The sequence below is a fragment of the Physeter macrocephalus genome, chromosome 16 (assembly GCF_002837175.3).
Source record: "Physeter macrocephalus isolate SW-GA chromosome 16, ASM283717v5, whole genome shotgun sequence".
Lineage (NCBI taxonomy): Eukaryota > Metazoa > Chordata > Mammalia > Artiodactyla > Physeteridae > Physeter > Physeter macrocephalus.
Window position 1 is genome coordinate 39,166,257 of NC_041229.1, and position 23,005 is coordinate 39,189,261.

Sequence of the window (23,005 nt, forward strand, 5' to 3'; positions counted from 1 at the left end):
CAGATGGGAGGGTAGCCTGTTCTCTCCTCATGGCTTCTGTCTCTTCTGTGCAGTAGGAAGCAAGGTCATCAATGAGAGCAGCTGCTACTAAGTGAAATAAAATTCCCTAAGAGAACAAGTGAAATCTGAAAAAGAATATATATATATATACACATATATATATATATCACTGAATCACTTTGCTGTACACTTGAAACTAACACAACATTGTAAATTAACTATACTTGAAATCTCAAAAAGACAGAATAAGTGAAATACTCATTTTTAGAAATATAACTCAAAGAGTGATGGTGAAGTGGTCTACTGGGTAAGAGTCTTTGCTGAAAACCCTTAAATAATGAAATTCACATGAAATGCCAACTGAAATTTGGATAACAATAAACACACGTGATGCTCTGAATGTTCTTTATTTTCTAACAACTATTTAAACCACTCAACAAAACGCTCTGTAACATAATTTAAGAAAACTTCTGCAAATTTTAGTGTAGAAAGTAGACCCCGTTTACCTACCATCAAAACATCATGCAAACACTTATTTTCTTAGAAGCTATTTAGCCTTGTGGTATTACTTTCAGGTGATGGCACATTTTAATTCCATACACCACAATGAGCATTCACTCCAAGCACATAACTCTTTAAAATAAAACAACATACATTTCTTTTGAACCATTTCAGATTCAGTTGTTTGGGTTTGTTGTGTTTTTTTTCCATAAGTTAAAGCTAAACTCAATCTCCTTCCCCCAGTCACAGCCTCGAGCTCATGGCAGATTTGTACAAAGTACACCAATGACTTCTCAGAATCCTTCGCTAGGGATGCCCGTGGTTCATGTCATCACAGGTAGAAGAGAGAATTGGCTAATTCCAAACTTGGTTCTTTATGAGTGCTTTGTGCCACCAGAAAGGTCAGCTTGTGTGCATACTGACACGGGGCTGGAACACTGATTAGGCCCTAAGGAGGAAAAAGTATTGGTAATGATTAAGAGGATAACTTTCTCTTCAAAGTGATATTTTTTTCCTGAGTTTTTTCATCCACTAGTTTTATACACGATAGAATGTAAGTCAATTGGAACCAAACTCAATCAACAAAGGGCACCCTTGCTCCTGGGAACTTAAATTCACTGAGCAAGATGGGAGAGCAGAGAGGGCCAGTCTGGCTTCCCGGTGCTGGGACCCACGAGCCACATGATTAGGGCTGATCTAAGTTTCCTACGACTTGATGTTCCAAGGGGCTCAGAGCAAATCTTGGCTTTGGACTTGGTGAGCAGCTCTGGGCCTAACGTATAGGAATACAGAACAGAGCCAAGCCTGTTACCTTCCCACCAGACACAACATCTGAGTTGTCTTCAGTTGCTTCATCTGTAACTTGGAAATAACAATACCCTGATTTCCTCCCAGGCTGGCATAAGAAAATGTATATAATAAAGTCTTCTAGAAAAATTATCAGTGCTAATGCATGATAAGAGTTACTGCTATTTTATGCCTATGATAAGAGTGGGTTTCATCCACTGTGGACTTAAGAAGTCATTCATTCATTCATTCATCCCTCCTTTGTGGAAAATCAGGCATTGTGCCAGGGGTTGGGACACAAAGGTGAATCGGGTGACAGTTCCCTGGTAGGCACCTTGAGTACCACTCTGTACCTAAATAAACAGCTGTCACTCACCGGCCAGTTGTAGTAGAGGTGGCACAGTTTGAATGTGAGTCTCTGCATGTGGTCGGGCTTCAGGCCGTTGTCATCATAAATGACATTATAGTAGGTGGGATTAATGGTTCCCCGACAGGCGACCTGGCTGATCAAGTAAAAGTCATACCTGAGGGGAAAAGAAGGACTGTGAGAAAGAAGGCTTGCAGAACAGGACCAAACCTGACCACACACAGTCAAAGCTTTGTTAAAAACGGATTTTCTAACAGACTTGCCATTCAGGCCGCGTTGCTCCTGAATCCACGATGGTGCCAAGTGGGGGGTTCTGCAGAGTTCGGCCTGTTTCCGTCAAGAAGCGTGGCATGCACTTCTTCCTGACCACGATCACTGACAGTTTGGGGCTTGGAACGAGAAAGGCAAAAGAATAGATAGATAAATAAATAAATAAATAATATGGAGAGAACTAAACCAAGCCATGCAACTTTCTATTTATTTATATTTTGGGGGGTAATTTTAAAATGAAATAAATTAATTGATCAGTGAAACACTGCAAAACAAAGAAAAGAAAAATTACCCCCAATCTCCCCTCCCCCAGAGACACAAACAATTTTTTCAATCAAGGATTGTCTTCATTTGTTGCAAAAGTGTGGTATGCTCAGTCATTTGACCAATTTATATCACTGCAGGGGGACAGGGTAGAATGGTTCACAGGACAATGAACTACAATCAGCACTTCTAAAGAAAGATTTTCCAGAATTATCCGTGGAGACAAGATTTTCCTCCCATTAGCAATCATCTATTTTCACCTTCACTCTTCTCAATTTCTGAATAGCAAAGGAAGAACCAGAAGTTCCTCTTATTCCTCAAATCAACGCTTCTGAATCCTGCAAAACACGCACCTGGGAGGATTGATGGACAGTCCACATACACATATGGGCCAAATTCTAAATGACCAAGCGTTCAGCCAGTATTTGGTAAAATCCAAATCCGAATATTCACCCATCATGGAAGAAACCTTTAGGATGCAAGGGTCACTGAAATTTCACTTTAAGTGTTTTAATTATTTTAAAAATATATTATTAATGTTTTCAATCTTGAAACTTTTTAAAAGTTGATGTTATAGTGCAGGAGAACTAACTCCTTAGCACAGTCAGCTGCTAAATTTACTCCTGCGATCCCCAAATTGCATGGAGGTGATTCTTAATAAAATCTAACTAACCCAAGGTCAGCGGGGAATAAGAAATTTTGGCTCTGATATTTTGGATACAGCTAAAGGTGGTTCTGCCTCCAAACTATGACGCTCTCCCTCCTTTCTGATGGTCACTAATGAGGTCAAGGCTCAGCTCCTTTGGGGCTCGTGGCGGCGACACTTTGGTTGACGGTGGTGATGACAGTGTAACCCTACAGACCAAGCTCTATGCACAACAGAATAAGATGCTTTCTGAGGATTTTAAGAAGCCAACTTAAGATCGTCATCCTCCTCCATTTTCTAGTTCTAACATTTTTCTTGCACTTAACACTTGACACAGTCACGGAGGAAAATATACCAAGACACTGAATCTAGAAATGTGACAGTAGAGCAAGGTACTTCGTGTTTAGCATGGTCTGATTTTCATATGCAGCCCAGCTTTCACAGCACACACGCCACTCTCAGCACCTTCTGCAGACATGAGCTGCGCATCAGTGCCTGCATGTCAGAGGCTTTTGCCCTGTGTGTTGATTTAGGCCTCAAATTTGAAACCACAGCTTGTTTTTTTCCCTAGCATGTTAATAGGTATGAAGCATCTTCACCTGCCAGCAGCCCTGCAGGCTTCCTGCTGAATCTCAGTGTCAGGCGCTCTGGAGGATTCCCGCCTTCTTCTGGTGCCCCGACCCAGGGCCCCCAAAAGCTCATACCACCCAAACTATTTACATAATACCATCCCAACTACCCTCCAGCCTAGGATTGGTTGTACTCGCATAATGCAGAAACGGAGCGAAACTTAACTGCATGGAAAAAAAAAAGAGATGCTGGCATATAGTAATTTTAATAGTTGCGATGAATGTGCTAGCACTGGAAGTGGGGAAAGGATACTAATTTGATACCTGGTATTTGAACTTGCTTCTGTCACACCGCTCAGCAGCTGTGGAACTTCATATTCAATGAGTGTTTTTATTTGACCATCCCCTACACCGGCACGGTACACAATTATCCGTGCTGGCAAACCGTGGTTATGCTTGTACCATCTGTTCAGTGCCCCTGCAGGATTTGGTGTTAGTAAGAAAAGAATGACTTGCCTGATGCCAACAAAGAATAACATTCCCATATATTTCAACATTTAAATAGCTTGCTAGTTCAGACCATGATAAGATAGGGTAATACCTAATTTGGGTTGTATTCGCAATAATATAAAAATGGATACCTTTCCAGAACATTCCTGCAACTCTGCTATTTAAGGAATCATTATGGTTTCTATGGCATAATATATTCTCAAACTTAGCATATCTCTTTAGTAAAATTTTAATATTTAAGCAATTAAAATTTAATTCATGCAATAGACATACAAATTTCCCAAACCCAAATTAATACTAATTTAGTTTCTTTAAATCTATAAATCCTCTCAATAAGGATAGACTGGATAATTTTATGTAAATTTCTTCTCTAATGAGCATAAATATGAAAACATAAGGAAAAGACTTGGCTGTTCCTCTAAAAGCATCTCTTCACATGGATTCACCCATCAGTCTCGCTGACAATATGAACTCTGAAAAACTTCCACTCGCTCTAAGAAATTGCCTAAAAAGCAGAGACCAGACAGTAACTCCTACCCAACAGAAACTTTTCATAACAGCTACTAAGGTTTTGAAGTGAGGGGAAAGTAATATGATAAAATATTTCTTTTCATGCATATATGGCACCATTGTTTTAGGAGAGTTTATTGTCTAGGAAATTCATTTTAGTTTGATAGAAGATGACCATATATGTAAGTCCACTACCAAAATACGTCACCAAGTTCACCTTTTTTGGAAACAAATATTTATGACCCCCCAAAGTTTATAGTTGGGATGATGCAAATCAGGGAGTGATTTGCACAGGTCACATTGCTAGGGAGTGGCCAAGACAGATTCAGACCAGGGTTGGAAAGGGCATGGGAATCCCAGACCCCCTCTTTCTACTGCATCCCACTGTAAGGAGGGCAACGTCCCCATCTGCTGTCTTTCTCTCACCTTCTCCTGCCATGCCACACGTGATGTGTCAGCATCCCCATCCCAGTCCCAAAAGCTTCTCTCCTATTTCTAGACCTAATGCTGGTCTGTCATAATCCTTGCTCCTCCAGGGTAGGTTTATTTTGACCTTCAAACTTCTTGCAAGAGCCACCAGCAGCTACAAACTTTTTTCCTCCTGGCTTTTAGTTTATCACACACAGACAAAAATGTAAATTCTACAGAGCCTGTCTGTTAGCTTGAGTCAGGCCACAACTTCAGAGTCTCCTACTGGGTGCCAGTCAACTCAGGCAGGCTTGAGAAGTCTGTTTCCACCTGTCTGGTCTGCTAGAGGCTTATGAATTTTGGGTCTGAAAGAAGAGTGTCTGGAGCCCACCCCCATTGTTACATTTTTAGTACCAATCATGAAAACTTTTAAGCAATCTGCAACATCAGCCGTTGTTCTCTGAAGGATACAGCGGGAGAACCATCTAAAGTAAGCAAAGAACAAAAGTAAAGTTCAATTTCAAAATCTCTCTTCTAAGCATGCATTAGTATTAAGAAATAGACATAAGTAAATTAATGTTCATAATTTTATATACACTGTATGATCACAATTATATTAAAATGCTCACCCCCACCCCCGCCCCCAAATAAAATTTATTGATACGAGAAACTAAAGCACAGTGCTAGCATCAGATGTCTCTGGGTTCAAATCCTGGCTGGTATACTCACCAGCTATGTGACTTTGCTATGTGAACCTAAGCCTCAGTTTCCTCATTTGTGCCAAGGAAATTTATAAGATAGTAAGGTAGTTAGTACCTCATAGGGTTGTTGTAAAAATTAAACTAGATAATATATGTAAAGTACTTAGCACAGCACTTGGTACATAATAAGCATTGATAAATAGAGGCCACTACATTATTATTATAAGGGAATTTATTAGTTTAGCAGATCTACTTTAAAAATATTCAAAGATTTCTCAAGCATAAACCTTCATTTCTATAGGTAAGCTTTTGGGAATTGAAATCTTAACATGACTAACTTATTTAGATTTCAGAAGCAAGTTCTCTTGCTAAGATTATTCATTAAAAGCACTTGGAAAATGAAGATCATGACTTAGTGGTATGTATGTGTCCACATTATTCCAGTTCTCTAAATCTGTGCAATAATAATGATGCAATTAGAAATGCTGCTACAAGCCGGAAGTCCCTTATGTGCTTGATTAAGGAAGTGACACACAGAACAGGGATCTCATACAACCTGGACTGAAGTCAGAGGCACGCAGTTACATTGCTGCTTTTCCTGTTTCCCACAATCCCAAATATATACCTGATCACAATTTAGTGGAGTAAATCACATAGCTTAATTCTAAGAAGGAAACATGGTTCAAAACAGCCTCAAAACACATTGTTTAGTTACGAATATTGAAACACTTCTAAGAACTACAATGTAACATGTACTATGAGTCAATGCTTAATGTGTTATCCCTCATCCTTGCCTATGGTTTTAATAGCTGTGTAAACAACCACCACATCGAGTTTCTGCGAGCATTAAAAACAACAATAACAGCAAGCATGTCTTGAGCATCTACCGTAATAGGTAAGTGACAGATCAGGATATAAATCCAGGCAATCTGATTCTCAACTGCTTGACATCGTGTACGTAAACTTCCTAGTATGGAGCCCAATACAGTGCAGGTGCTCAGAGAACAAATGCACAAGAATTTCTACACGGCCATCATTTGGGGAATATGATTTGCATATGAGCAATAGCTTGTCCTAACGTATGTATAAAAATAGTTTTTTAATGAAGCTACATTTTACCCCAATATTATCCATCACATTTAATATATGTAAGTATAATTTATGACCGTAAGTGTCCGTATTTTAAAACTGAGTGAAGAATACAAACTATTCCTTGCTGTAAAGTCTTTAGGTAAACCACAAGTAATAGTCTAAATAACTGAAGAATATGTTAGGGTAATTTTAAAAGTACCTGGTGATTCTGGGGTTAATACTGGCCACAAATCCAACCACCACCATCCCCTGGTTGAATGCATCTTTACAGACATCAATACCAACCACCATCAGGGACTTTAACTGTAAAATTAAAATTTTTCATGATTTAATGGAATGAGGTATTTTCCCAAGCAATGAGGTAATATGAAGTTTTCAAAAGACTGTCCCTAGTTATTGAATTATTTAAGTTAAGCTATGTGCCAGGGAGATCAAGGTCGAGATGAGGCAGATTATTAAACCAGAAACCAGAGAAACTTAAAGATGGAGGGAATAATAAGAACCTGCTTCAAAAAAAACACAAAAAACAAAAAGATGGAGGGAACAATATAGTACATACTTTGCTTAAGAGACTCATTGTAATAAAAAATGGCCACCATCCTTTATGGGGGTGGGCAAGGACCATCAGTGGCTCAAGAGATTCTGGTAAAGTGGTCCGTCCATTTATCCCGTCTCTAGGCTGAAGGAATCCGAAGGGAAATTCCATTCCCCGTTCTTCAGCTCTCTAAGGAATTCTCACTTGCCTATGCCCTCCAGGAGGGGCAGCTGGGGGTAACCTTGTACATCCTGGTTAAGGGAATAGGCAACATTCCCTCATTCCTCACCCTCCTCACTTCCTCCCATGGTGTCCATAGTTCAGGAAAGAGGAGAAGATTTTCTCAGTTCCCAACACAACTTGGAGGTTTGTATCACAGGCTCTGCCGGTTCCCCAAGCTCTGGGGGGGAGGGCGTCCCATCCAGGGTGCAAGGCTACTCTGCAAAGTATCACCCTGCTGAAAGCAGGTAAAGGCAGAGGCCACGGAGCACAGATTTTAAACCACGGCTGGGAGGCTCCAAATCAAGTGCCTCCAAGTCGATGCCAAACTAGATTCTCTTTCACGAAAGATTCTGTTATTAGCTTAACTGAAGCCCCATGAGAACAGGGGCCACGCCTCACCTTCTGGATACCCTCCCAGTGGCTGGTGTAATGGAACCCAGAGCAGACAGACATACAACCAACCAACCCAACAAACAAACAAACAAAAATATTTCTAGGATCACGTGAAAATATCTCCTCCTACTTTGATTTAATTTTTAAAATTCATTAATAGATAGATTGATGACTAAAAGAAAAAGAGTGACGGTTCCTCACAGGGATCTCCACAGCCCACAGCTCGCCTCCGAGTTTACAGGTCATTTGCAAGGCAATCTTGGTGGCGATGCTCATCATCATCCCCTGTTTATTCAACGTCTGAGCAAGCACACACTGGCTGGGCACTGGGCAGTCGGAGCTCAAATATTTTTTAATGGAATCATAATAGCTCTTCTGATTAGAAGGCAGAATACACATTACCTGAAAGCAAAAAAAAAAAAAAAAAAAACCACAGGAGAAAAGAAAGTCGATTTACTTATGTTCAGAGGAAGCTTTAAAAAAAAAAAACGAATATATGGATGCAAACATCTTTTGCCCTTAAGTTCCCAAGAAACAAATATTAACATACCCACAGTTCTTCTCTCTCTCTTTTTTTTTTTTTTTTTTTTGGCCACACCACACAGCTTGAAGTATCTTAGTTCCCTGACCAGGGATCGAACATGGGCCACGGCAGTGAAAGCACCAAGTCCTAACCACTGGACCACCAGGGAATTATTGCCCCTACAGTTCTTCTCTTAAATGGCCTTTAGAGAGCAATGAATCTAAGCCATTTGAAATGCCTTCGCATCAGCCATCCACTCTGCAAAGCCCCCCTCCAACCCTACCACTTCCCTTGGCTCTTCCTTCCTCCTTGCTTCTCTGCCAATTTGATTCTGCCAGTCTCCTCAAATTCCCTTCCATCCTAGCTCTTCTTCCAGCTGCCTCCCTTACTGCAGTGACCCTTCCCGGTAGCTCTCCAGCTACCATCCCCACTGCCTCCTCCCCAACTTCATCCACAGATAAACAAAGTGGAGAATTAGCTTAAATTGTGGTCTTTTTCCCATTAGGCACTGGACAGGCAAAATAAAAGGAAGAAGCAACAACACATTTTTTTGTTAACTTGGACTTGAGTGTAAGGTATGAGGGGAGGGAAAATAAGGAAAAAGAAGCTTCAGGTGCTCTGGTATTTTTAAATTCCACCCTTCTCTCTCACTGCCTCTACTTCCCATCAGGTACTTCCCTCACAGTAGGACCTCTCCTGGAGACTCCATCTCCTTCCTATGTTTTATTCCTATTTTCAAAACACCCAAATTACAGAAAAGATAGGCACTGTCATAATTAACAGAAAACAAAGTGATTTTTTTCACCTATAGGACTGTTCATTATCATAATGTCAAGGGCTAACATTATTTACACTTAATTATATAAAGTTGGGAAAAATATTTTTAAATTATCAGCAAAATTCTCTTAGGGGGGCTTCCTGCCTTCCATCCCATGGGTCTGGGGCTAAGCAAGGTAGGTGGCAGAACAAGGAATAGCCCAATGGGGACCAGGACCAAAAGAAGGTGGGAGTCAAGTGAGACTGGTCACACACCAGGGATAAAGAAGTAAGCAAGTATGTGGAGAATAATAAGGGCCATGTTTCTCACTATTAGAGAGATGAGGTACAAATATGGAAAGGGGGAACTCTTTCCTGTGGCACTGGGTTGCAACTGGAGGCGTGAACACGTTTTTAATATTTAACATTTTAATAAAATATTTTAATATATACATAACTACATATAGTAATAAAATAGATGCAAGTGTGCATGTATATATATGCACACACATACATATACATATTTCTTAGCTTTGCCCATTGGGAAAGCCTAGGGGCAGTGACACCCCAGTAGCAAATAAACACACCCAGTGCCCAGATCTTGGTTTCTAAATACTGTTCTCTACCAAAAGGAAACAGGGCTCATTGGGAAAACATATGATTCTAGAGTTAGACAGCAAAACTTAGATTAACCTGGAATGTCTTATTGTGCCAGACAGTAAGTAAGTGTTCCAAGAAAGATGGGAAGGTGTCAAAAGACACAGAAGTCAGCTTGAATGGGGCTCCCACTGGCAAAACCAAGGACAATTTGGATATCGAAATAAATAACAGTAGTGATAGACTATAAGCTGGTAAATAAAATAGGAATCCATGAGTCCATACTGACGTAAATAAGTGAACAAACAAACAAATGGGAAGAAGAGAAAGCTCTTCCTTATGATGCCAACTAATAATTATAGAAGGAAGTACAAAATTAGAAAGGCACCATTTAGCAACCATCAGACTAGTAATGGATTCAGACAAGAATTATCAATGGATTCTAAAACTAGTAGGAAAAGTTTGATGAGGAATAGGATATTTACATAGTCTCAAAGTATCTCCCTACCCACCCCCCCGCAAAAAAACCCTGATTAATTACAAAGAGAAAAAGCCTAACTTTACAATGGAGAAAATTGACAGAAACCACCCTAATCAATGGAGTACCCCCTGGTAAGATGCAGTAAGAACACAGAATCATTGCTGTGATACTCCTGCCAAAAGTGCATAACCTGAATTTAATCATAAGGAAACATTAGACAAACCCAAATTGAGGGACATTATATAAAATAACTGGTTTATGCTCTTCAAAACTGGAAGGTCATCAAAGTCAAGGGAAAACTATGGAACTGTTACAGCCTCAAGGAGAGATTAAAGAGACAGGGAAACTAAGTGCAACATATTAGATCCTTTTAACAGAGAAGACATTCTGGGGACAAATGGAGAAATGTGAGTGGAGTCCGTGGATTAGCTAGTTGTACTGCTCCCTGATTTTGATGGTTGTTCTATGGTTCCATAGGAGAGTGACCTTGTTTGCACGAAATGTGTGCAAATGTATTTTTAAAAAGGTAATGGGCATCACGCCTGTAACTTACTCTCAAATGGTTCAGGAAAAAAATAGATAAGATAGATAGGAAGGGAGGGAGGTGGAAAATGATAGAAAATCATAAATATAATAAAATGTCAAAAATTGGGGAATCTGGGTGAATGGTACACTACAGTTCTTTGTACTATTCCCGCAACTTTTCTGTTAGTTTGATTTTACTTTTTAAAGTGAAAAATAAATGCTCTTAGGATGATAATTTCCTGTATTATAACATCCTTACGGGCCATTTTTTGTGGAAACAAAGAGCTAGCTAAGCTGCTTTGCATGCGCTATGAAGAGGAAAGTTTGGAGTTGGGAATGAATGAGCTAGGGGGGTCAGACAGGAGATGGGACAGAAAAGCACTGCAGTACTGTGGGAGACTGAGAGAACATTTCCAAGAAATAGGAATGATTGAGAGATTTTTTAAGAAAGGGATGTCAATTTTAACTTGTCTGGAATGTTGACATGTGATATAACCATGCCTTGGCCCCAAACCCTCAGCAAAGTCAGATACATCACACACACACACACAGAGGACACACACATACACAAACACATACACACATACCACACGCGCACACACACACAGTACTTTGGGAAATGAAGCAATTGTGGGTGTCCCTCAGGGTGATGCAATGCAGGAGGAAAAGGCACCCATGAAAGGGGACAAGAATTCAGAGGAGGCAGGGACATGGGGCCATAGGTGACATGAAACACTTAAACCTTCCAAGAATCCCCTGAAACAATGGGGAGAACACAGGGTGCCCCAACACTTATGGGATAAGATGGGAGTCAATTTATCTTAAATCTTGAGTAAAAGACGATCCTCCCAGTAAGTTGGAAAATATGTAGACATCCAAGAGGCCGATACAGGAGTAACAACAAGTATTAAAAAATTAATATTAGAAACATGAAAAGAAAACAAAATATTGATTAAAATATCAAGATTAATACTTTCTTGGGTGCTTGGGGAAATGCACAGCAATTTGCAAACATATTATGGGAGAACATGTTCAAATTCCTTCTTTCAAGGCTATTAGATATGAAGAAAAAATTAAAATTATACCTCAAAAATTATCCTGTACTTACCAACTGAACCTCAGGATCAACATATTTCTGTATAGCGTGAAGAAATGCAGCTGGATTTTCTTGTACTTTTATGCTACAGAAAAAGATTAATTTTGAAAATGCATAGTTCCCTTCTTAGTAGCACATAATCATATAGAACTAAAAATAATATTAGTTGATTTGTATAACAGACTATAATTTGAGGAAAAAAATCATTAAAGTGAAACCTTTTGAGTCTAAAATTGCTTCTCCCACACGATACGCCAGAAACATTTCATTACCATTTTTATTAACTTAAAAAATAGTTTGCTGAAAAATGAAATTTTCTCCAATGTAGAGTCCCTACAGATTCTATTTGAACAACAATTCTGTTGTTCAAAATGGAGTTGAAAGTGAACTTCTGAAACCACAAGTCTCAATATCAAATGACTGAAACAGAGTTCAAGTTAAACTGGGATTAACAATTCTCTAATTCTGAATCTCCCTGGGAACTTTAAAATAAAAATCATTAGGTTAATGAGATCAAGATATTCAGCTAATCTGTATGATTCATACTAAAACATTTTTTTTTCCTTAATGGAACACTGTGTGGAGCCTGGAATATTCAGCCATAATCAATCAGTGGACAAGTATCAATACTTATCAATTATCAGTTCTTTGGTTACATTATATTAGGGGCCAGATGCTACAGAAAAAAATTGCCACGCAGAAGAATTTTTAGATCTGTTTTCTTGACATAGATTCCCAACTTTTCTTGACATAGGTTTCTTGACATAGGTTCAGCCTCTCATATGTATATATAATTGGACTTTCCCAATACCCAGTGGCCTTTTGAAAGCAGACCAGCAGGTGGCAGGACCACTGTCTACCACTTGCCGGTTCTAACAGGAGTGGCCAGCAACGTTGTTTCAGATGGAAGAAAACAGGCCAAGAACCGAACACGGGCATGGGCTTGTTGGAATTTGGGTGACAAAGAGCCTGCGATGCCAGCCCAGGTTCTGGGACTGTGGCTTTTCATGAATCTTTTCCTGCCTTATTACCTCATGGGTTAAGAGAAATTAGAGCAGGTGAAACTCAAACCAGGCGATTTGTTAACAGGTTTGATAAGAGAAGAATTCTATACTACAGTGTAAAATGAGACTTTGGGAACAGCTATGATTTTCAACAATGCTTATGCTGCTGATGTAATTAATTAGTAACCATGTGTTTAAAGAATAACTTCCCACCCTGCCAATTTAGGACATTTGCACCTCCACTACAACAAAGAAAAAGAAGTATCTGTTGCTCTTTTTTATGCATAGCGAGCTCAGTGAAGTAAGGTATGACCAACTTTATGGCTTTTCTAAAGCAAAACAATATTCGACTTTGAGCGTGGCTGTATATGAATGGATCCCTTATTAAATTGAAAGCATCATATTTATCTCATCCCATGCAAATAGCATAGCATTTAGTATGTAGTAGCAGATACTCAATAAATGTTCAAAGGCTAAATGAATGACCTGGTTCTATCAGAAACTATCTAGATGACCAATCTTATGCTACAGGAACAGAATAAGAAAAGCTTATTTCAGATCTATTCTTACATTAAATTTTAAAACATAAAATCTATCAAATAAGTCAGGAAATGCAACATTTATCTGTTAATATCCTGTTTGCTGTTCAGTTTTATAAATAAGTGATATGGAAGAATTAAGAAAAGAAACTGAGGAGGCAAAATATGGATTTATTAAGGATTTATACCCCAACTAGTACTGGAAAGACGTTGAGATAATGAGAGTACTGCCTAGGAAGAACTATGAAAATAAAGTTTTATAAAGACCAACATAAAATACATTTCAACTGGATAAAAATGTAATCATTGCCAAATCTATCTACTTATAACTGCTCGGCACTCTACGTTAGGAAACTTTACTGACATTAAAAAAAAAAAACACTTTTGTAGCTATATCAGCCATCGTCTCCTATCTTTTAACCAAACCAAATTAATATCTTAAAAAAGTTGGAATGATTTTCTGCATCTTCTCACATTTTGGGGTGGTCCACATTAAATCCTATGGGTCTTCCAACTCTTCTCAAGCAGTTCAAAAAGCTCTCCGTCACACTTTCAGCTCTGTTGCTACATATAACCAACCATTTATTCAAAGACTGCGCGCTTAAAATCTTGCAAGTTCGCATATCCTTGGACCAGTCAGCCGCAGACACAGGTTGACGCTGAGAAAAAAAATGATCGTGAAAGGGTTGAACAATACTCAGAGAACAATTAAGTAAAAAAGACGGTGTGGAAATAGTTCATATTTGTCATAACGGAACTATTTAGTACGGTTTGCTAGTCTCAGACTTAAAACACAGATAACAAGCGCTGCACCTATGAACACAACACATGTGCTTCCTGGGAGTGGAGGTATCTCAGCATCATCCCAGGTTAGCCGTTCCTTGCCTGCAGATCCTTGGCAAGTCCCTTTACTTCACCGGGCTCTGCTGTGGGCAAAGAAAGGTGTCTGGTTCAAATCTCTAGGTTCCCTTCCAGCTCTAAAAGTCTACGGCCTTTACTATGAATGGCTCAGGCTACTGGCTGTCCAGTTTGGTCTCTTTGCTTTCGGTACCTAGATATCTCAAATAGAAAATGCTGATTACTGACACAATGTAGGTCACCATACTGAAACTAACAAACCCTACAATTAAAGACTATACATTATGCCAAGAGTAGATACATCTAGGAGCAAAGATGAGGCCAGGACACAAGCTCCTTTCTCATTCTTTGGAAGGTTTCCCAGGTGACCAGGAAAAACAAGCTCCCTGCCTTGAAGAGGGGAGACTTTAGACTGGTCCCTAGCCTTCTGTTTATATCCATGGACTGGAATCAAACGGAAATGTTCTTGGTGTGGTAAACCAGGAAGAGTCACTGTTAGAATTAAAAAAAAAACACTGCAATCTAATCTCTTGCTACTTAAAGTGTTGCCTTGTAGCAGCATGGCTATCTCCTGAGAGCTCGTTAGAAATGCAGAGTCCTGGGCCCCACCCCAGACCCACTGAATCAGAATCTGCATGTTAACAAGTTCCCCAGTGATTCATCTGCACATTACCGTTTAAGAAGCATTGCAATCCCCTTGTTTTACAGGTTCCAAAGACATGGCTGAAAAGGGTTATGGAGCCAGCTGGTGGCACTGAACGTTTAGAATACTGCTCTTGTCTTTGCAACCAGGGCCCTTTCCAGCAAGCACTCTGACTTCCAGGCCCCAGCCAGTCTCACGGTGGCCAGGCAGGGGCTCAGCTTCAGGAAGCGACCTTAGGCCTGAGAATGAAGGGGAAGGGCTAGGCCTCCATAAAGGCTTCTGTCTGGAGCTAGGATTCATTCCTTCCCTTTACAACCAGTGTGAGGAGAGCCACAGCTCTCTCACCTACACTCCTACCTGTTATGGGCTGGCAGAGGCCCAGGACAAATGGCCATGGCCCACTCTGAAGCCTGTGAACCTTTAGTGTACTCAGTTCCTCGAACCCAATTTCCAGAAAGCAGGATCAGCTGAGAAGTCGAGGACACAGCCACCTCTAGCCCACCCACCATCGCCTTTAGGGGGCGGGTTCTCCACTTTAGTGCCCCTTCTCCTATGGAGACCTGTTTCCAGGCCAAAAAAATGCAAACAAAGCTCTGACAAATATGACTTTACCTAGAAATGATGAGACAGACCATTTAAAATATTTCCCATCTCACTCCACGTGTGGAACTGAAACTGAGCTTCTCTTTACTGACTCCTGAACAAGATCTTAATGGGGGTCTACATTTTAGGACTTGACAAAGTTTTGTTTTGTTCTGCTTTTAAAGTAGTTTTTCTTCAGCTTCTCCAATAAGGGTTTCGCTTGTTTGGATAGATTATCAAAAAGAAATGATGAGAAAAATCTCCGTTCTGCCAACAAAAAAACATTCGTTTGCTCAGTCATTAGTTTTGACATGTTGGCTTACTTATTATATCAAATAAAGGCAAGAAGAGTGCCTTTAAAAATGAAATGTAATTGGCTTTAAAAATGGGCAAAACAGAGGGGAAAAGTAGAAAGAGAATGCGCAATTTTTGCATAAAATAGGTTCATTTTTAAATGGAAGCCCCAAAGAAGCAATGATTTGTCTCTCCAGGTTTCAGAATGCCTCTCTGCCTAAATGCCATGACTGGGATGGGCTCTGTGCAAATTTCTTCATGTTTATGCCAACTGAGCAGCATTTTACTTTGGGGAAAAAAAAAGAACTCAGGTACCAGGAAATATAGTCTATTGGAATTAATCTTCAGCAGTTAAAAGAATTTTCTCAGGTGCCATAGATTTTTTTTTAAGTGATTTAAGAGTACTACAACACGCAATAATAGGTTGGCATGTTTTGATTGCAATGGCTTGAAATACCATTTTCTAACACATCTTTAAATGTGACACCACATCACACTGACTGACCTAAATTATGTCCGCTGGGTGCCGCTAAGCCTTTCAAAAGTACACTCGGATTAAAAAGGAAAACAGAGGGACCTGGAGGTTTAGAACAAGGAAGGGCAGGGACATGGCCATGGAGAAACCAAATGAATATTCTATTATAAGCCCCCTAGTCATTCTGGCATATGATCAAACTGACACACATTCAAGAGAATACTTTTAAATGAAAATAAAATCACTGCACTTACTATGTGGTCTTGTATTATTATTTTTTCTGAAGGCACAACCCGGCCAGTCAGAGACATCTGGCATCCAAAATACAGGCCCCAGGTCTCCAGCTCAAAACGAGCATCCTTGTTTCTGTTGATAGAGTTGAGTTTTAAATCATTAAAGGGCTTACTTTATACAGAATTTTAATCATTAGAGATAAAATTACAACTTAATTATTCAGACTGATTTTTTTAGGGTTCCTGACTTCTATTTCTACTCACCATTTTTTTCCCTGCTCAAGAGAAGTACAGGAAGACTGCACCCATGGGGGACACGCAGGGACGGAAAGGCTCCCAGTGTGGCTCACTGGTTAGCAAAATGGGACTTTGAGCCAGACAGACCAGACATTTAATAACGTGACCTTGAGCAAACTCTGAAATCTTTTAAAGCCATGGTTTCCTTATTGGCAAAAGGTAGGACTAATTAACTACTTCACAGGGCTGATGTAAAAATTAAACATGACAATACACGGACAGTGCTACCACACTGCCTGGCACATGTTAAGTGCTCAATAAGGGTGAGATATTATTCCTGATAACAAACTTATCACTAAAGAGATATTGTGAAGCGTCTGGATGTGGAGATGTCCCTGTACCTCTGGATATCATCTGCGAGCCTGGCCAGGCGCTGCTGCCTTCCCAAAGGACTGAGACGCGTTTCTTCAGCCACAGCCTTCATCAGCTGGAAATCAGATGTTGCCTGGCCAGGCAGCCCTATTCAACGTGAATAAATACAAAGTGAAAAATGAACAGGCCTTGATGTAACCCCAGCCCATCTCAGGCACAGGGTAATAAAAGTTTTCACTTAAACTGAATCAGATTCACCGTCTGGATAGCACCATCTGACAGCAATGCAAGGCACATGTCATTTAAATTTTTCTAGTAGCCACATTTAAAAAAAGCCAAAAAGAAACAGATGCAATTATTCAAATAGTATACATTATTTAACTCAATATATCCAAAATATTATCATTTCAACATGCAGCCAATATGAAAAATTTGTTAATGAGGTAGTTTCCCTTTTCTTTTCATACTACGTCTTAGGCATCCAGTCTGTATTTGACACTTACAGCACTTCCCCATCCAGCCCCTCAGTCGCACTAGTCGTGTGTCAAGTGCTCAGGGACCACGTGTGGCTAGAGGCCACCATGGGGACTGTGCAGACCTGGGATGTCATAGTACCACTAAGAATGGGCATCCCTCCCTGCAAGGATGATGTCCTTGTTAACTTTTCTAATCACAAAAGAAATACATACACATGATAACTGATTCGAGCAATACAAAGTGTAAAAAGTAGAAAGTCCACCCTTAGTCTCACCCTGGTAATCAGACGAACATGATTAAAAGTACCTGAGACAGCTATTCAGATTCGACTATAGAGCGAAGATTACCTTCTGGAAGCTTATGCAAAAAGAAAATAAGGAGCATTTTGGCACCACTCAAAGAATATACCTGAAGAAAGTTAAATCATGTGGCTTCGTAGCCTAGTGAAGTTCAAAAAATGGGGAAGAACAGCTTGGTTTTAGGAAAATATCTGGGGACCATTTTAACATCAAATTAACAAATAGAATACACGAGATAAAGGACATAGATAGCTTTCACTGTGCTGAGCAATTTCCAAAGAGCACTCTACACTTACTTCCACTTCCTCTATGATCAAATAAATAACTTAAGGGTCATCCTCCATGGGTTAAATTCGTGCTCTGGCACTCAGCTAACTTAAGGAGGTTCTACCCACTGCAAAGTATCAGGAATCTGTGACTGAGAGCCTGACAGAGTATAAAACATAAACATCACCTGTTAGAAAGCAGAGCTCGGGGATCAGGTGGGCCATCCGAACCTCAGCGTCATCATTTCTCTTGCTTTTCAACAGACTAACAAGCACTGGCTGGTTTAGGTCAGATAAGGTAATATCATATTGCTGTAGGATGCAAGATTAATGAGGGAAAAGTTAACATGGAAACACTGTAAAACGAGTATCTTTGCTTAGGAGCAACAAGGTAATCCCCCAATGAACAGATAAGCAAATCTTTTCAAGAGGAAAAAAAAGTTCCTACTAATCCCTATGGTTACCTACTCATTTCTACTTCCTTCCTAGGACCTATCTCTTATATCTCAGGGTCAGTTTCATGATTTTATTATCTTTTATAATGCAATACTGTTGTTGTTGTTGTTGTTTTCATTCATTTCCTTGCTCTCTTCTGAGTTTCATCCAGAGACAGAACAGCCTTCAGCTGGCTCCATCCCTAATGCCATGACCCCACTGCAGCATTTCCGCCATTGGAGACTGAGGCAGACTGCCCCATGCATAACTAACTGGCTCTAAGCACCTGTGTTCATCTTGAAAATACCTATACACAAGTTGGAGGCAAGGGTTATATTGAGTCAATCTCAGATTTCCCAAAAGGGCACAACTGTCCTTCATTCCCAGGATAGTATGATGTTATAGGGAAACAGCTTTGAACTCCAACAAATGTAAATCTGATCCCCAGCTCTTCTATCAATACCTACGTGGACTGTGACACTGGGGAAGTTACTTACCTTTCCTCATCTATGACATGAGGAGGACGGTAGCTCAGAGGTGTCCCATGTAAACCACTAGCAGGGTGTCTGGTTTATAATGAGTCCTCAGCAATCATTAGTTCCTACCCCACCCCCTTTCCCTTTGTAAACTTGAATTTCAACATTCTCACCTTGCCACGAGTTCATTTACCTTCCAACGGCAAAGTTTCCAATGAACACTCATTCCCAGTACAATTTACTCAATACTGATGACAGAACAACTGGAATTATAATTTACCAACTGCCTGGGGACTATATGACACTGACATCAATAATTATAATTAAGGAAGCCAGCAGTGGGTGCTTCTCTATTCAGTAAGGACTTTAAGTCATTAAAAACAATTCAGGGGCTTCCCTGGTGGCGCAGTGGTTGAGAGTCTGCCTGCCGATGCAGGGGACACGGGTTCGTGCCCCGGTCCAGGAGGATCCCACATGCCACAGAGCGGCTGGGCCCGTGAGCCATGGCCGCTGAGCCTGCGCGTCCGGAGCCTGTGCTCCGCAACGGGAGAGGCCACAACAGTGAGAGGCCCCCGTAACGCAAAAAAAAAAAAAAAAAAAAAACAATTCAGGAAACGTGATCATTGCAACAATGCTATGGCTGAAAAGCTTGGAGAAGCCTTCGCAGAGAGTTTTTATACGTGACTTCATTAATTCACATCTCGTGCTTGCTATATTCCAGGAACAGCGGGGGATACAAAGATAAAAGAGGCACAGTTCCTACGTTTACACATAACATTACCTACAAAGCAAGGCAGACCAGTAGCACAAATAATATATGCTAAGCACTTATATTTTTCCTCATTTAGTCTTTTTTTAATGGATGTGTAGTATGTTTTTTTTTAATTGAAGTGTAGTTGATTTACAATGTTGTGTTAGGTTCTGGTGTACAGCAAAGTGATAGTTATACACACACACACACACGTATGTATTCTCTTTCAGATTCTTTTCCATTATAGGTTGCTACAAGATATTGAGTATAGTTCCCTGTGCTATACAATAGGTCCTTGTTGTTTATCTATTTTTTATATAGTAGTGTGTATATGTTAATCCCAAACTCCTCATTTATCCCCCACCCTTTCCCCTTTGGTGACTGTAAGTTTGTTTTCTGTGTTTGTGAGTCTATTTCTGTTTGGTAAATTAATTCATTTCCTCCTTTACTCTTAACCACTATGAGTCAAATACTATCATCATCCCCTTCACTGATGAGGAAACAGCATCAGAAATGAAATAACTTTCCCAAGGTCCCATAACTGTACATTAGCACAGCCAGGATTCATCCCTGAAGACTTGGGAACTTCTGTTTGTTACACCACTCAGGACTGGGTCCCTCGCAAGGAGTAGAGAACAGGGTGGTAGTGAAAACAATTTATGGCTGGTAAATCAGGTAAGGCTTCGTGAAGGAGGTAGAATCCAAGAGAGAACCTTGAAGAAAACGTGGGAGTATTACAGGTTCCAGGAACAGCTCAAGCAAAACTGGGACATGTTCCAGGAAGAGGATATTCCATTTACCTGGAGCATGGCCAGGAATTCTACCCACTAAGCTGTGTCATCAGCTGAACTTAACTCTCTCCTGTGCCCCAATTTTCTTAGCGTTTGAAAATATTTTTTCATGATAAGATAAAATAGAGAAATATAAAGGTCAATATCAAGATGTCTTCCACTTTGAAAGCTGACTGCATAATAATTTAGCATTCCTTTCCTAGGACAGAGAGGAGGACATTCTAGAAATTGGCACCATTTTCTTTTGTTTTCTCCCTAATTACAATATAATATGCAGTGAACCACAACTCATTACACAGGAAAGTGAGTGGGATTTTATCATGATTCCCTTTTCAAAATGTCATGGGTCCTAAAATACATCAAAGAAAAATGAATTTAACTGTGCAGAAAAGAAAAAAACCAAATGTTTAACAAACTTTGTGTTCGATAAACGAACACTTATGGAGCACATTTTCTGCACAAGGCGCTTTGCCAAATGTCAAATGCCATCCATGTTCTATAAGGAAGACGTGTTCTAGAAGCAATGTGGAATGTTCTACAAGTGCTCAGGGAAGAGAACAGCTAGCTCTTCTCTGTGACAGGGAGCAAAGTCAGAGAGGACTTCAGTAACGAGATGACATTTGACCTCGAAGAGGAAAAGTACAGTGAGGCTTTATGCCAATGTCTCTTGAACATGAGCGAAGGCTGAGTGACAGCAAGTAGATTGGGGTGATGGCAGCATGCCGTGCATGGTGGGAGTGCCGTGGGAGATGAGGTCAAACTGTGTGATGCTACAGTTGAAGAAGGGAAGGCTATTACCCAGTGCTCATCACCTGCAGGAACTGGACTAAAAGCTCTGCGTGGACTATTCAGAGCTTACACAGCACGATGAAGGCAGGCAGATGACTCCCTTTAGAGACAACACTCCACATTTCATGATTCGCCGAAGGTTACACAGCCAGTACCGGGAGACCCTACTCCAGGGCTTATGCTCTTCACCACATTTCCGGGCAGCATTTCACAAAGCTCTCTCTGGAGGCCATGAGGGTGATGGATCCCACTGAAGAGAGGGCTGGGGCAAGGGTATCATAAAAGGGGACAGAAATCCCCCAGATGGAAATCCATGAGAGGTTCTGCACTAATGCAGTGGTAACAGGGCTGAGGAAGGGATGGGGTCCAGGGAGAATTCAAGGATAACGGAGGCAGAACTCATCTTGGTGACAACTGAACGAGGAGGTGATGGTAAAGATGAGGAAGGACGCAAAATGTCTTCCTGAGAGGCAGAATTCCCAAGGAGAGAGGGAAGTGGGAAAGACAATGAATTCAGTTTGAATTATGTGAGTGTGAGATGCCTGCAGGATATTCATGCAAATACAGTCTGAAACGGAGATGAGGATATAATTTAGGAATGAGGGCAAGGCAAAAATACCATATTTGAGCAATCTCAAAATATGAAGAAAAGATCCTCTGCAAGGGGACCATGGTGAATAATAGCATTTAATGTCTGGGGGAAATGAAGAAGGAAGATGTCAAAAGAGGCTGAGAAAGCACCACCTGAAACCTAGCAGAGAACCACCAGGGGTGTGCGGAGGGGCCAAGGAAGAGGAGTTCAGCTCAGTGGGAGTGGTTACTAGTGTCCAAAGCCACCAAAAGCCCCTCTGAATAAGAACAGTAGCTGAATTTGTCTTTGGAGAGCTATTTCCATAGCGGCAGAACTGGGTACCAGACTGCTGAGGCTTCAGGAAGGAAGAACTGAAGAGGTGCTTCCAGCTAGTTTAGACAACCTTCTAAAGAAATGAGCTAAGGGGGAAAAAGAGATCGCTTTTCCTGAAGGTACAGAAAGGTCAAGGTAGGGTTTTTGCTTTCTGTTTGTTTTTGTTTTTAAAACAGTGAGATTTTGGAGACTGAAATACAACTGCACATTAAAGAGAAGGCACCTCGGAAAGGAACTGAAGTTGGATGGTGGGGATGAGGAAATTGTCATCACTGTGAATCAAGCTCCCAGAGTCAGCAGGAGATTCCATCAATAAGTGTTTGAGTACCTCCTAAATGCTACCCTGGGCATCCAGAAATCAAGAGCTCAGCATTGAGGAGGGGAGTAAGACCATTCATGTCCTGCCTGTGACAGTCGGCTGCAGCTAAGTGCACGGAGGGGACCCGGGGGAGAGCGTCCTAGGGCTCCCTGAAGAGTTGACTGCTGAGCTGAGTATTGAAGGGTGTTCAGTGACCGGCTGGCTATGAGTGGGCATCAAGGAAGAGGAAGCAACATGTGTGAAAATGCATAGGGGGGTAACTGACTCGAGGAACCACGAATGGTGGGCACAGCAGAACCCAAGAAGGAAACAGGGGATGGTAAGTGATGAGACTCAAGAGGCAGGGAGTGGCCAGATCATAAAGGACCTGGGGAATTCTGCCCAGGAGCTTAGATCTGACTTCTAAAGCAACAGAGAGCCATGGGGATTTTTTTTTTTTTTTTTTTTTTTTTTTTTTTTTTGCGGTACGCGGGCCCCTCACTGTTGTGGCCTCTCCCGTTGCGGAGCAC

At 40.7% G+C, this 23,005-nt stretch overlaps 1 protein-coding gene across 1 annotated transcript in view; it reads right to left on the reverse strand.

Annotated features, from left to right (window-relative positions):
• Nucleotides 1–423: 423 nt before the first annotated feature.
• Nucleotides 424–23,005, reverse strand: part of PIWIL4 (piwi like RNA-mediated gene silencing 4) — a 40,849-nt gene continuing 18,267 nt past the window's right edge. Inside the window, exons 9-20 of the mRNA XM_007113515.3 lie at nucleotides 18,220–18,343; nucleotides 17,019–17,136; nucleotides 16,402–16,513; nucleotides 13,770–13,954; nucleotides 11,765–11,837; nucleotides 7,976–8,176; nucleotides 6,824–6,927; nucleotides 5,246–5,316; nucleotides 3,728–3,881; nucleotides 1,918–2,043; nucleotides 1,664–1,811; nucleotides 424–949 (exon numbers count right to left, since the gene is read on the reverse strand). Of these exons, the coding sequence (XP_007113577.2) occupies nucleotides 833–949; nucleotides 1,664–1,811; nucleotides 1,918–2,043; nucleotides 3,728–3,881; nucleotides 5,246–5,316; nucleotides 6,824–6,927; nucleotides 7,976–8,176; nucleotides 11,765–11,837; nucleotides 13,770–13,954; nucleotides 16,402–16,513; nucleotides 17,019–17,136; nucleotides 18,220–18,343 (1,533 nt within the window). The 3' untranslated portion in view covers nucleotides 424–832. The remainder of the gene's footprint in view (nucleotides 950–1,663; nucleotides 1,812–1,917; nucleotides 2,044–3,727; nucleotides 3,882–5,245; nucleotides 5,317–6,823; nucleotides 6,928–7,975; nucleotides 8,177–11,764; nucleotides 11,838–13,769; nucleotides 13,955–16,401; nucleotides 16,514–17,018; nucleotides 17,137–18,219; nucleotides 18,344–23,005) is intronic.